Source organism: Sphaerodactylus townsendi, linkage group LG01 (genome assembly GCF_021028975.2).
Source record: "Sphaerodactylus townsendi isolate TG3544 linkage group LG01, MPM_Stown_v2.3, whole genome shotgun sequence".
Taxonomy (NCBI): Eukaryota; Metazoa; Chordata; class Lepidosauria; order Squamata; family Sphaerodactylidae; genus Sphaerodactylus; species Sphaerodactylus townsendi.
The window spans coordinates 151,879,437-151,894,335 of NC_059425.1; the positions used below are offsets into that span (position 1 = coordinate 151,879,437).

General features: G+C 41.2%; 1 protein-coding gene across 1 annotated transcript in view; it reads left to right on the top strand.

Annotated features, from left to right (window-relative positions):
- The window catches only part of CSMD1 (CUB and Sushi multiple domains 1), a 1,361,167-nt gene that overhangs the window by 1,025,868 nt on the left and 320,400 nt on the right, over positions 1-14,899 (top strand). The window contains exons 13-15 of the mRNA XM_048497567.1: positions 1,969-2,151; positions 6,400-6,726; positions 12,314-12,508. Coding sequence (XP_048353524.1) covers positions 1,969-2,151; positions 6,400-6,726; positions 12,314-12,508 — 705 coding nt within the window. The remainder of the gene's footprint in view (positions 1-1,968; positions 2,152-6,399; positions 6,727-12,313; positions 12,509-14,899) is intronic.

The following is a 14,899-nucleotide window of genomic DNA, read 5'->3' on the forward strand; positions in this document are numbered from 1 at the left end:
CTTCCACAATTCTTCCCCTGAAAGAAAAACACAATGACAAAGAAGAGACTTTTATTAAGTTCAAAAGTGTATGATCATCTTATTTCAGTTTTGCGGGAAGTTTAAGCTTGACATTCTATTTACAGGGAAAAGATAACAAGTCCCCAATGATGGTAAATATCGCTAGTTTACAAACAAGATAAAAAGGTCTTTTTCACATGAACTGCCTAACAAAGCACATAAGAGCTAGAAACAATTGAATGGGGTTTATGTTAATATTTTGGCAAATCAGAGGAGGTTGATGTTAAAATTGAACAGCAGAACTTTGTAGCAGTATTCTCAAACTTCATAAATCGTGTAGATCAAAAGGTCTCTGAGACTGAACTGAGTACAAAAAAATAATCCTGAGGAAATAAAGTTTGTATTGACAGTTTAAGAAGGTTAGCCAAACAACAGTCCAGGGTGTTGTTGTTGTTGTTGTTATTACTACCATTATTATTTTATTTCAATATACTTCATTCAAGCGCCTGTTATGCCAGTGGTAACTTTAATGTCAAACTGGCTTTCTACCTGAGACATCTTCCGTACAAAATTTATCAGTATTTGTAGGAGGAAACTATTTCTTCTTCAGGAAGCTGTCAAAGAGAGTAAGTTTAACAAAAATATGGTCCACTGGCTTATTGACCTGGGAGACATTGTCATAAATTTACTGGCTAACCATGGAAGAAGGATCCTCAAAACAGAATTGTACACAATATACATGACGCTTTTTTGCTTCTGAGCCTCATATATGCTGATTTAATTTAATTATTTGATTTATAAACCACTCTCCCCAATGAGTGCAGCTCAGAGCTGTGTACAATTAGAATTATACAATTAGATATAAAAAAATTAAAGCTACAATTCCTACACCATGATGCCTTTCCATTTTTAACCCTGAGCGTAGGGTTGGAAACAAATATGAAGTCTATAAAAATGTAAAAGAACAGAAAAAAATATATAAAAAGAGATACCTGCTAGATGGACTACTGTTGATGTCATCAACTATGGATGAGCCTGGTGGAATAACTCCATCTTACAGATCTTCTGAAACTATGATAGGACCTGAAGTGCCATGGTCTCATTGGAGAGAACATTCCACCAGGCTGGGGCCAAAGTCAAAAAGGCTCTAGCCCTGGGTGAAAACCTTTGGGATAGTCATCTCCAATAAATTGTTATTAGAACGTCTGTGAATCTGTATAAAGCAGTATGCAAAGATTCAGTTGCATTCCTAAAGTGCCTTAGATCCAAAGAACTGTGCAACTAGTTCCATGTGTCCAAAGAATGGTTTAACTTGTGTTTCTTAATTAGCATCCCTCTTCATATTGATTTGCAAACCATTTTGGTTTTGAACTGATAAATGTTTCAAAGCAAAACTATGGTATGGCATAGATATAGTATACGTCCTATGAGCGAGGAAGGCAAAAATCCAGTTTTTTCCAACTCTAGAGCATTTTTGTTGTGCTTTTAGATCATTTACTGACAATAAAATAACTGTTGTGAAGCTTAATGAAAAGGCTGAGTTCATATTTATATGCATGTATATTTATATATAGAGGATGATTATTACATGCCATTAGTATTCTTTCATATGCCGTAAGAGATATATCCATAATAGTCATGTTTCTGTATCTGGATGACAAGTACTAAAATAATTTTATCTGTTTGGTGGATGAACTATGGGGCACATAAGATACTGGTTAGACCAGGGCCATGGACCAAAGGACTTTACCAGCCTTTAATGGTCAATAATTATTTATGGTATAAATGAAGTACAGTGACCAGGCATCATTACAACAGTCAAGTTTATTATTTTTTGAAGCACAAATATCCAGAGGGGAGTTTGAATCAATTATCAAAGAATATGCTCTGCAATCTATTTTCAGCATTAGGGTGGAATAATAAATAATGAAGCAAACACACGTGTTTTTTTTCTTTTTCTTTATGCAGAAATAGAAAAAGGTGGCTGTGGTGATCCTGGAATTCCATCCTATGGGAAGCGTACTGGCAGTAGTTTTCTGCACGGAGATACACTTACTTTTGAATGTCAAGCAGCATTTGAACTTGTGGGAGAAAGAATGATCACATGCCAACAGAATAACCAGTGGTCTGGCAATAAACCCAGCTGTGTTTGTAAGTTCTAGCATATAGTATGATGATTATTGCTGTTGTTGTTGCTGTTGCATTCTCCTATTACTTTTCATTTCCTTAACAAATAGCATGTGGTATACCACAGACCCTAGCATGCTGCCAATAAGCACCAAGTTCCTTCCATGTGTTCCTGGGATTGTTTCACAGTACACCTTTTATATGAAGCCAAGAGATAATCCCAACTTTCTTCCCCCATAGTGGAGCAGGACTTTCTTTGGAAGATCGTAAGAGGCATCAAATTTGACAGAAAGTGTCTGCCATAGGAGGACTCTTGGCTAGAAAATGCTTGATATTTTGCCATTGTTACCTCATTGCATCCCTTTTACAAATGACAGCCATTTTGTGGTAACTCCTTTTTCTGCATTCCAGAAATGCTCACCGTTTTATCAAGTTTAAAGATCCCTACACCATAGTTGTGCTGCAGACAGGCAGGGCATGGGATGCTGTGAAGGCATAGTCAGGTCCAGTCTTGCAGGACAGAACAGGTAGCAGACAAGAGCATAGTCAGAAGACAGTCCATTGGGTCAAGGCAGGCGAAAGTGTAGTCACGGGTCAGTTTAATAGGTCACAGCACAGGAGATCAGATAAACAGGCTGGGAATCAGCAGTAGACCAGGCATGCGGCGGCAACAGGATACACACTTGTTGCACCCAGGCAGAAGCAAGCTCACAGCAAGGCTTATATAGAGATTCTTGTTCAAGGGGTTGGGATTCTGCAAGGAGTTAATCCTCATCAGAAGCAGACACTTCTATCTTCCCATATCTTGCTGCAATATGAGTATTCCTCCTTTGCTTCTGCAGCAGCTACCTCTGTTTCTGCCTCCTGCTTCTGCTTACTCGGTCCCTAGGAGGATCTGCAGGCTCCTCCACCTGCACATCATCAGGCAGGGAAGGGCTGGGAGTTGGCTCTGCTGCCTGGTCTTCCTCAGGAGCAGCCAACTCTGGTTGCACTGTGTTGTCAAGTTCTGCATCAGAGTCCTCTGTATCCTGGTAAGTACCCAGGGGCTAGCTCATGACAGTAGAGCGTTTGAAATGTCACTGCAAGGGAGGAAGGCTACAAGAGCCACATGTGGGCCTTGAGTTTAAAAATGGCCAGAATGGCAGAGAGGCTTCAGCAGACAGGATGGCCTCCCATTGTCAAGATGGAACCTCATAAATAAGTGGGAGAAGGGAGGAAGGACTGCAGGAAAAGAAGGCTCAGAATGGTAGGCCAAGAGAAGACTTCCTTGCAGGTGGCTGTCTTGAGGAAGGAGCAGAGACAGCTTCCAAGTAAAAAGAAGCTCTGGAATTGAAGCAAAGAGGACCAAGTAGCAGAAAGCAGCTCCGGGTACAGCTATTGCAAAGGGAAATGGGATGTACAGTTAGGCTCTAAACCAGTGATTCCTAAAGTGGGCGCCACCACCCCTTGGTGGGTGCTGCAGCGATCCAGGGGGGCGGTGATGGCCACAGGTAGAAACATTAATACATATATCTTTCTGTTTAATTGCTATTAAAAATTTAAAAAAATTAATTTCCAGGGGGCGCTAAGTAATATTTTTTCTGGAAAGGGGGCGGTAGGCCAAATAAGTTTGGGAACCACTGCTCTAAACCTTGGGAAGGGAATGTTGACTCAAATTAAAGGAACAATACTCCTTAGCTATATATAAAGGAGAATACATTAAAGGACAAATAAAATATGCCATACTATTCTTTTTATGCTTAATAAAATTATACCATTAATATATTTAGGAATAGCCATTCTGTATCAGTCTGTAAAAGGTTAAAAAAAGTATGAACTTTACATGATACATGGAATAGGGCAAAGAAGGGTCCTCCCCGCCCCTGCCTTTTTCTAACAAAAACTTAAGCCTAGAATACTATGGTTGCCTAGCAGCAGTTACTGGGGGAATCTGTTGCTTAAAGCTACAGGCACTCTTTTTATCATTTTTGGGTTTTTTAAACCCCTTTTTAAAATATTTTATATTTTTTCCGAAAACTTGGGGCCCTTTTCAGGTTTGTAAAAATATCTGTTTTGCCCATTCACTGCTGTAGTTATCAGGTTTAAGTGTCCTAACTTTGAACTGAGCTGTGGATTCTTGACTCGTGGCCAATGTTTCTGTATTTATATTGCAGTCATAAATCAACAAACAGGCAAATATATATTTCAATGAAGAAACCTTTTAAAATATGCAATAATATGTGATATTTCTAGTAAAGCAAATTCCTTTGGTACTTGTGCTATGGGAATTATATAAGTATGTGCCATATTGGTGTGATAAATCTTTGTTTTAATAAGATACATGTCATGTGGAAATTTTAACTGGTCCCATTGTTTCAAATTAAATGTAACTACGTAGCTAAATAGTTTTGGGTAAACCCATTGTCACTATTTGAGTACATAAATATGAGGGTTTTTTTTAAAGTGACATGCCCCAATTGAAATGATCAATAATATCATAATTCACTGGTTCTCAAACTGGGAAACAATTCTATGCATGGGATACCTGAAAGGTGCTCACAAAATTTTGAGGAGGGATCGATCTTTCAGCAAAAGATGTCTTTGTATTCATGTCAAAATATGGATAGAAGGACTTTTGCTGATCCACAGTGTATTTATGCAGAATTGCTCTGTCCATCCTGCTCTGAAATCCTAATGTGACCTGGGAATCTCAGAAGGACTTGCTACCTTTGTTCCTATTGTGTTTCATGCTTGCTTAATTTTAGGACAAAGTCTATGTTCTATTCCAAGACTTGGATGAGTGTTGCAAGCTGATGCCACAGCAATGACCTGTATGGATGTCTTTGGGAACCAGGATCTCTGCCCATTTCATCTATAGAATACATAACAGGGAAGAGTGCAGATTTTAAAAAGTTGTTGGTAGTGAAAAATATTTAGCTATATCCTGTCTATTTTGTCACTCCAATGTGGTAGAGATAACCATTGTAGTGCTGCAGTGAGACATTCTGTTTTACTGTATTCAAGCAAAACAAATGGAACTTTGTGTACAAAGACAAAACTGGTAATGAATGATCACATTTACCTTTGTAAGCCCAGTGAACTTTAATTTTTTTATACAAAGGAATATAAAACCATAAGAGATTCCGACAGTATGTATGTTTTTATACTGTTATCAATTCATACTGTATTGGCATTATTATATTACTTTGACCTCCACACTCTGTTGTTGATCTCTGCTGAATGGTTATTCTAAAGAAGACATGGTTTGTTTTCTTCTAGGCAAATAACACACATTTGCTTAACAGTGGCTTGGGTTTCTACCTGAGAGTTTTCCTGGCCAGAATAATTTCCACCAGTTGTAGCACAAATGTCTTACTGCCTCTCTCTAGCAGCAGCGTTCAGTTCCCTTTGAAGTGCTGGTCCTGGGGACGAGGACCAACATTGTAGGCTGCAGTGGGAGGGAGGAGTCAAGAAAGTCATGCTCCACAGGCAGAAATCATTCCATCTGCTTGAACTCTCTGGTGGATCAAAGCTAGGGATTTATTTTTACAGACAATGATTACAGGATGGGTGCCATTGTTAATTTGTGAGATCAGTTGTGAGCTGTCTTTACCATGAATCTGTATTTCCTTAATCTTCTCTTTTCATTTACTTGTGCTTATCTAATGTGACTTTTGCATATATAGAGTATGAGACCAATGGGATAAATTCTATTCCTTTTATGCATTATAGAGCATTTGGACTGAAGCTTTGCTTCATTGTTTCTTTCTTCAGTGCACAGTACAGTTCTTTGTCACTTAGATTTTTCTTAGCTGTAACTGCCACCACTCTTTTCTTCCTCTAATAGTAGAACACAAAAAAGAACTTGGGGAACTTCATATACAGCTTTGATATCGATATCCATCAGGCTTGTAGTGTTATTCCTTGAATCAGCTTCTGTTAGAAAAGGAGTGCTTACAAAGTTACCGCAGAAGAGAAATTGATGTTGGGTTCCCATGTAAGGTGTTGTCTTTGACAAAACAACCAGAGGATTGTCACATGGATGGTATTTTTTACAGAAATCTTCGTATCGAAATGATATAGCAAAGTATTCATGTGCAGACTTTGTTTATAACATGATACAGCTAACCTTATCCATGTGCTGTCTGGAATCATTTTAGAATACTGGAACTTCTGAATATAAATGCGTATATTTTGCAGGAGGCATAATTTGGTCATTGAAGTTTAAATTTATCATGGGCAGTTTTTCATGTTTTAACACAGTGTTATAAGTGTTTCTTCTTTTTTTTATAGTCTCATGTTTCTTCAACTTCACAACACCGTCAGGAATTATTCTTTCACCAAACTATCCCGATGAGTATGGAAACAACATGAATTGTATATGGCTAATTATTTCAGAACCTGGAAGCAGAATACATCTTATTTTTAATGACTTTGATGTGGAACCTCAGTTTGATTACCTGACAGTGAAGGATGATGGTATTTCTGATTTGCCAGCTCTTGGCACTTTTTCCGGCAATGATGTGCCTTCTCAAATAGCTAGCAATGGGCACATAGTACGACTTGAATTTCAATCAGACCACTCCACTACCGGAAGAGGTTTTAATATAACTTATACGAGTAAGTACCTGTGCACTTCATACTAAACATGATGGGTATGCTGTTGCCAAAGAAAGGCACTCATTGGCCCTTTCCGCACCGCAATGGTGCAGGGGTGCGTCGGCATAAACAATGCCGACGCATCCCCCGGGACCGTTTGCATGGACAGTCCCAGGAGGGGGGCAGGCAGCGGCACAGCCTTCGCACAACGCCGAACGCCTACCTTGTCTCCTGGCTTCCAGCTCGTCGCAGAAACCAGAGGACATGCCCCCGCAGGCTGGAGCGACGGCTCTGGAGTCGCAGGCCAGTGGGGCGTGTCCCCTGGCCTCTGCAACAAGCCAGGAGACAAGGTAGGTGTTTGGGAAAGGGGTGGGAAATGGCGCCTTCCAGCCGCTGCTGTTCACGCCGCTCGGGGGTTGCAAGGCCACCGCAGCGGCGGCCGTGCAAACCCCTCCCCAGGGACACGGTTTTAGCATCCCTGGGTTGCTGTATTCCACCTGTACTGAAACAGCCTTTGATTTTAGCCCAAGAAAGATAAGCTCAGGATTAAGTTTTCCACTGAAATCTCTGGGACATAAATGTACTAGAATTTCATGGCTAATGATAATAATTTCAGCGAAACTCTTAAGAAAATGATATGTCTGCATTATAAAGTTGTAAGTCTTTATCTAGAAATTTTAACACTAATATTTTAGTTTAGTTCTGCTATTGTGCTTCTAGATTGTGTGATTGTCCACTTTGCATACTATTCTTTGAAATGATAGAAATATAATAATTTAGTAGAATGTAAGCATTGTCAGTGTAGCAAGGATTATATTACATAAGGATGTAAGAAACCCCCTGCAGCATCGATTTAAGATGGAATTGGGTGGTTGTATACATTGCCAGAATGGCAGGAAGTGCCAGAGAACCAATCTTCCTTTCATTACCCAGTAGTGCTCCTGTTTAGTTAATTTAGTCTAAGATGCCAGTGGAGCTGGAAGGCTGCAATACCTCTTACGTCTAAGGTGTATAAGGAGGATAAAAGTCTAAGGTGTATAAAGAGCATTAAGTCTAAGGTGTTACAGAAAGTAGAGTCCAGATAGAGGACACTGAAGGAACCAAGAGAAAGCACAAAGTGAACTTTCTTGGAGGAAGTCAAGAAAGAATCAAAGTCTCAAGCTTCAAGTTGTTCCAGCCAAGCAAGTATTTTATTTTAGACAGAGGAGTTAGGGTCTCAATTTTTCTATACATTTTTTTAAAATTGTTGCACCTTGCTTGTGAGTCTCCCACTCTGTTCTGGCTGAGTACAGGGCCCCCATGACTGTTTTACTTGGGGAACAGAACAAGGCTTCTTTATTCAGTACTTTCTGTGTCCGTTCTATTCAATAAGGATTTGTTTTTAGAAGTAGTATTTTGTGAAGAAATTTATAATTGGGGAAGCATTTTGTTTTTTAAAATTTGAATAGGGGGTGCAGGATAAAATATAGTGCAGACTTTATTGCACTGTGTCAGCTTTATAAAGTCTTTTTTCATGCTCACAGTTTGAAGACAAATGTAGCTTTCTATTTGTGATAGAGGTGAACTGAATGCTTATTTGCTGCATCCCAGATTTTGACTTTAGGTCAGAAAATGGGTGTACCATACATTTTGATGACACTTAAAATGTCTGTCCATCTTCATTCATACATGAAATGGTTTGAAAACTGGAGTATAAAAGCCCTTCTTAATCTCCAAGGCCAATTAAATAATGCTCTGTACCATGTGATTTCTGTCATAGTTCAAGTGGTCAGATTCAATAAAACCCCTGCTTTCTTCTCCGGCAAACAGACAACAATTGCACACTGCCTCTCTTCTTTATTGAATATGCTTAAAAGCCAGCTGTCATACTGCCCATTTGCAAAGATGCTCAGAAATTCAACCAGGATTGGCTTCCAGGAAAAGGATGGACCATCAAAATGATTAATAGAAGTTTGCTCATGTTCAAAAAAGTGATGTATGCCATTTATAATAATACGACGGCTATTCAGTGCACATTCTCTAACCTTTTGTTCTGACTTCAGATCCATAGAATGACATTGATTTATCTGTCTATAGTTGTTCACCATGGACAGAAATATAGATGACAAGTAGGAACCCACAATAACTTGTGGGATTAATTTCCCTTCCCCCCATTATTTCTTCTTTTTCCCTTCTTGAAAGTCCTCATATCCTCTCTCCCTTTCCTGCTCCCTCTCCTTCTCAGCCACAAGCCAGCCTTCAGTTTTCTGCCCTGCCCTTCCCTGCCTCTAACACCCCTTCCCAGGAAACTCTGGCCCAGTTATGCTGAGCCAGTTTCCATGGCAGTCCCGGTTGCATAGTAGAGGACTTGCAAGGAGCGCAAAATTTCCCCATGTCTCAGCTTTCCCTCTATTTTCTCTTGCTCTCCACCTGGCAACTCCCGTATCCTCCTTCTTGTCTAAACACTCATATTGATATATCAATGCATCAGTATCACAGAGTTGGCTTTTGCAAGGAACAGCACAAGCAGGGTCTGTTTCTGGCTCCAGCCTCCCTTCCGCACTCTGCTTTAGGAGGGCTTTTTAAAACTATTTTTTCCAGACCAGCCTCTTTTTAAAAACAAGCTTGTCTTGTGCTGCAGCAGCAGCAGCAGCAGCAGCAGTGAGTGAGTGTGTATGTGTAGGAGAGGGGAGGGGAGGGGAGGGGCGAGGTGGGGGAGAATATCAGCTTCATAGTATTGGGACTACTGAGTGTTGAGATCTGTGCCTTTAAGAGGAGCAGAGTTAAGAGAACCAGAAAACAGAAGCCTGTTGAGACTAGTTGCAGAGAGGACTAGGTTGCCTCCTTGCATGTAAAATGAGAAACACAGGAAAACCCCACTTCATCCCCACTGCATAGCTAAAAGGCCTGAGTAATGGGCCATAGTAAGAGACCTGAGTCAATCTTAAAATATACAAACATCAAACAAATACATATAAGACATACATCCAGGAATTTCTCACCCCTAATGACAGTTTATCCATAACTTTCTGCCTCAGCCAAATGGCTGCCACTAAGCATCCTCACACTTGGTTGCTAGAAACCAAGTGGATAATGCCAGTTATCCAAAAGAATGCTAGCTTCTCCATAGCTTGCAAGTATAAGATAGCCCTAAATTATCTCCAGGAAACCCCAAGGTCCTGGCACACTACTTCCAACAATGCAAAATAAGCAGAAGCCTCTCAGCAACCTCTGAGCAACCAGTCAGGCAATCTTCTTTCTTCTCTAAATCTTCTTGATGCTCCCTTTTCCTCACAAGGAGGTCCATAGGGAGCATAATATTTCATCTGGGGCAGACCATGTTGGGTTAAACGCAATGAATCAGGAATAGGGTTGATAGATGGGCAAAAAATTCAGCCCCAGTTCGGATTCGGGCCAGCCTTGGATAGAGGCGCTCGGACTGGCCGAGCTCCGAGCCTACCAGGCTCGGATCCATCCGATCCTGCAGGAACATCCGAGAAATTCAGTTGCATTTTTATTTTTTTATTGTGTTTTCACACTTTGGCCTGCAGAGGGTGCATTTTTGGGTGTATCGGCACCAAAATTGCAGGGTATCATCAGAAGACTGTCCTGACGATACCCCCCAATTTTGGTGCAGTTTGGTTCAGGGTATGGGCCCTCATAGGGGGTGCCCCTATCCCCAGTTTTGCAGCAGTAGCACAGTAGCAGTAGCCCAGCCTTGTGCTAACCTGCTCCATCCATTCATCATTCAGTCGTCGGACTGGGAAGCAGCAGCAGCGATGAGTGTGTGAGTGGGGTTGTTTTGGGGGTTGTAGGGGGGTTATTTTGGGTTGGGGTGTTGGAGTTGTGTTGCCGCAGAAGTTTGTGCATGTGTGTGTGTGTCCCCCACACCAGCGATCCTTGCCGGCTAGTGGGATCAGCTGGTGTCTCACTTTTCCCCTGGCTTGTTTTTTTTTAATGAATGGAGTTTGCTGAGGGAATTTGGGGGGTTGCAGGGGGGTTATTTTGGAACTGGTTTTTTTGCAGAGAGATGTGTATTATTATTATTGTGTATTATTATTATTATTATTATTATTGTGTGTATGTATTATTATTATTATTATTGTCCAGCTTCTTGAACTTTACCAACTCGGAGTGTTTGTTTGTACCCAAACTGCCGGCTGGGAACACGGGGCTCAGCTGCGTGCGCCCGGAAGGGTTTTTTTTCTTTTGTTGAAGCAGGGATCCCAGCTGCCCTTGCAGGGCTTGTCTGTGTGTACGCAGGGGAGGTTTTTTCTTTTTGGGGGGCGGGGATTCCACGCTGCCCTTGCAGGGCTCGTCCTGCACGCGGGAGGATTTTCTTCCTCAGGCTCGAAGTGAGCTGCAGTTCGGGGGACCTGCCACTTTGAACCTCATGGATTCGGAGCGGCTGATGTTCGGAGGGCCTTGGCTCGGCCCAGCGGCACCCGAGCTCGCCCGAGCCACACCCAGCTCGGGCCGAACTGCTGGGTTGGAGCTCCCGAACCGCCATCTCTAATCAGGAATGTCCTCCAAACAGCTCTCACACTTAACACTTACAGTGCCAACTCAGGGTAGGGCACACATCCCCTCTTCTCCACCTCCATCTGGCTGCTCTGTCACATCCAAAGTGCATAAACTGGCATAGCTCTCTTTCTCAGGGCTGGTACTTTCTGCCATGCCTTTCTTTAACTATCAATAGTTTTTTGGGGAAAAAATCTTATACTCTGCCAATAACTCTCCATGCTTTTTAATTAGATCATTTATGCTGCCATTATGTCAAGAGGTTGCCGCTAAAGCCAGGCTACCCACTTCCCAACCTCCTGGGCTGTCCCAAAGGGGGATTCTAGCCCAGACACAATCAAAAGAAGCCAATTCCAATATCTTCACAAACCATTCTTTCATTGTGGATGCGAAGCTTTCAATTTTTGTGCATATATTCTTGCTGCCAATGTCATATGTAAGGAAGCATTCAGGGATCACTAATGACTAAAAATGGAGTGGCCTAAACAGAGATCCAGTTTGAAGCACTAACCAAGAGCAAAGGATTAAGAGCTTTTCAGACAGTTTTCACACCCAGGAGAAAAGTTTCTTAAACTGGAGAACAAACTCTCAGTCTAGTTTGGGCCCTTATAGAACTGGGAAGGCAGGGTTTCCTCCTCCAGAGTGATTTGAATTTCCAGGTAAAGTGGGTTTGGTAGACAGTCTTCTAGGTTCATAGTGGAATTTTATGCCTAATAAAGGTTTACTGTACTGTACTGTTCATAGTGGAACCAGGTGGTGATTGTGCCAGAGGTAAAGAAATAGGGCTCTGGTTTCAGATACCCCTGGTGCTTTATGAAATTGAATACCCTCGCACACCCACACTTAATTTGACTTGATTCAAATACGCAGTGATCCATTCTCTAAATTTGATCCCTGTACCAATGAGTATTGAAATATTCATTAGGATTTACTTCAGTTGGTTAAATAATCGGATAAGCCCCCAAACAAATGAATTACGAAGACTAATTTCTGTATCAAGAATGTGCTTATACAAATCTAACTTGTTGTTTGTAATTCTTTTAAATGAAACAAAAACATTGACCAACAGTTAATTGAATTATTTGTTTATTTACTTTCAACACTTTAGCATTTGGTCAAAATGAATGTCATGATCCAGGAATCCCTATCAACGGAAGGCGCTTTGGAGACCGATTCCTTCTAGGAAGCTCTGTTTCTTTTCACTGTGATGATGGCTTTGTGAAAACCCAAGGCTCAGAGACCATAACTTGTACTATGCATGATGGCAATGTTGTATGGAGTTCCACTGTTCCACGTTGTGAAGGTATAGTTTGCCTCTTACAAAGCTAGTTTGGATATTTGTTATTTATATGGATTGAGTGTAAAGCTTCATATATACAGAGCATTCATAAGCAGAGTTATACCCCTCTGAGTCTATTAAAGTCAGTGTGATTAGAAGGGCATAACTTTATTTAGGATTGCACTGATGGTTACTTCAGACACTATCTTTCTTGTTGAAAGTTTTAAGGTAGTGTGACCAGGTTACTGTATTTCCAAAGTTTTAGTCTCATTTCTTTTACTAAGCTAATCTACGAAATAGCTGCATGAATTAAAATTCTGTTGAGAAGGGAATGCTGGTATTTGTATAATAAAATATTAATTTGGCACTACCACAGTTGAATATCATAAAAGAATTTTAAAAATACATTTAAATGTCGGTGTTGGAAAGATGTCCAACAATGAACAATCATTGGATGGGAGGCCTCCTTTTCTTCTGAAGGTTTCAGTGTGTGTTACCTCTGTAGTTCCCTAGTGGGCTTGGATCACTTAGGTATTTGTCAGATTCAGAGAACTTTTACTTTGCTGCCCGATGATGGGACCACCCCTTTACAGAGCCATTTGACCTAATAATTACACAACATTCATGGCTGGGAAAAATTATTTAAACATAGCCAATTGTTTATTGCGCAGTAAGAAGCGTGAGGTGAAGCACGGGATTCTGATCTGATTTGTAACACTGGGCAGCCCCTCCTCAGGGGTGCCTCCAGGGCACGCTGCTCTTCCTGATGCCCTGCTAGCTGATGGATGCCCTTTCCGCTGCCATGGAGCTCCAGCAGTTGGTCGGCCTCTTACTGGTGATTCATTGCAATGTGTACCTGGGCAGTTGGCCTCTTGCCATAGCATTCCATACCACAGCAGGGGGGGGGGAGCTCCCTAGTTTCCCTTGCCCAGCCCCTCAGATCAATTCCCATGTGCCAACCACCGAAAGGCTATGACAAAGCAGCATGCATTAACACATCACCAGGTGGGCAGGTGAGTTGTTGGCTGGCCAGGACACATGGTCTGGGCACAAAGGCCCGGCCTTATGTAAGTTCTGGCTGGCCTCTCTCTGTGACGTTGCCCTGCCCACATGGGGCATGGCTGAGAGGCCCCCATCTGCCCTTACTAGGGCGGATGTCAAGGGCCTCCTTCTGCCCTTGCATCCGTGGTGATTCACGGTCGCTCTTATAGCACTAGACTGTTCCTAACATCTTTAAATGAAAAAAAATCAGCAATGTTATTTCCTGGTATTTCTGATAAATCTTCAAACCAGTGAAATGCTTTCAGGACTATTGATTTAGATCAGACTTACAAAGGTTTCTGTGCTCCACTGGAAAATGTGAAATCCCAAATAGTGTTCCACTAAGAATTTAAAACAATAGTAATAGCAGCAATGCATTCCATACTACTGTTGAAAAAAACTGGAAAAAATAAACTGATAAAATACAAGACTGGAACCAATGAACTATGTAATGCAGGGTCAAAAGAATCTCTGTGGGGAGATTTCTGTTTATTCTCCTTTTCAACTGAGGTTCTCTCATCTCCCTGCAACGCATCACATGGTGTTCCTGAAGGAATTGTGACAGGAGGGTTCAGGCAGAAGGAGGAAGGATACATTTTGTGAACTGGTCTACTTTACTGAATCCAGTCAACAGAATAAATAAATTGGAGAAACGTTAGAACAGCCTAACATCATAGTCTTCCATTAGCAGAGAGGGGAGGAAAAGAGAAAGCATAATCTGACATAATGTATGCAAGAGGAACACAAAACAAGACATATTTTCATTGCCTGAACAGAAAGATTAAAATGGAATTTCATCCCATTTTACACTTAGGTATATGTTGTGTATTCTTGATTCAGTGTAATATAGAAAGCCTCAGAGCAGCATGTGGATTATAGCATTTCTAATTCCAAATTGGGAAATTCCAGGAGAATTGGGGGCAGAACCTGGGGAGAAAGGGGTTTGAAGTCCTCTCTCCAAAGCATCCATTTTCTGTAGGCGAACTGATCTCTGTAGTCTGGCGATGAGTTGCAGTTCTAACACCTTCCAAGAAATCTGCATGATTACAACCAAGGAAACTTGGATTTTACACCCTGTTTCTCTATATTGCTTGCTTGCTAGTGACCTTGTGCCAGTCACTGTCTTTCAACCTAGCCAGTTCAGTGGTCAAACAAAAAATGTTTTTCAAATGAGAAGACATGGGTATGTCTGGATCCTAGAAGAAACATATAAATGCTGTGAAATGTTTATTCAATATTAAAATCCACTTCACTCAAAGTGAAGGGTCTGGATCATGGCTTCCTTGCTGACACTGAAAACTATTGTGGTCAGATATAATAAAAAATGGTGATACCATGAGTTTTTTTTTTAATGTACTGGACAGATTAACTTAG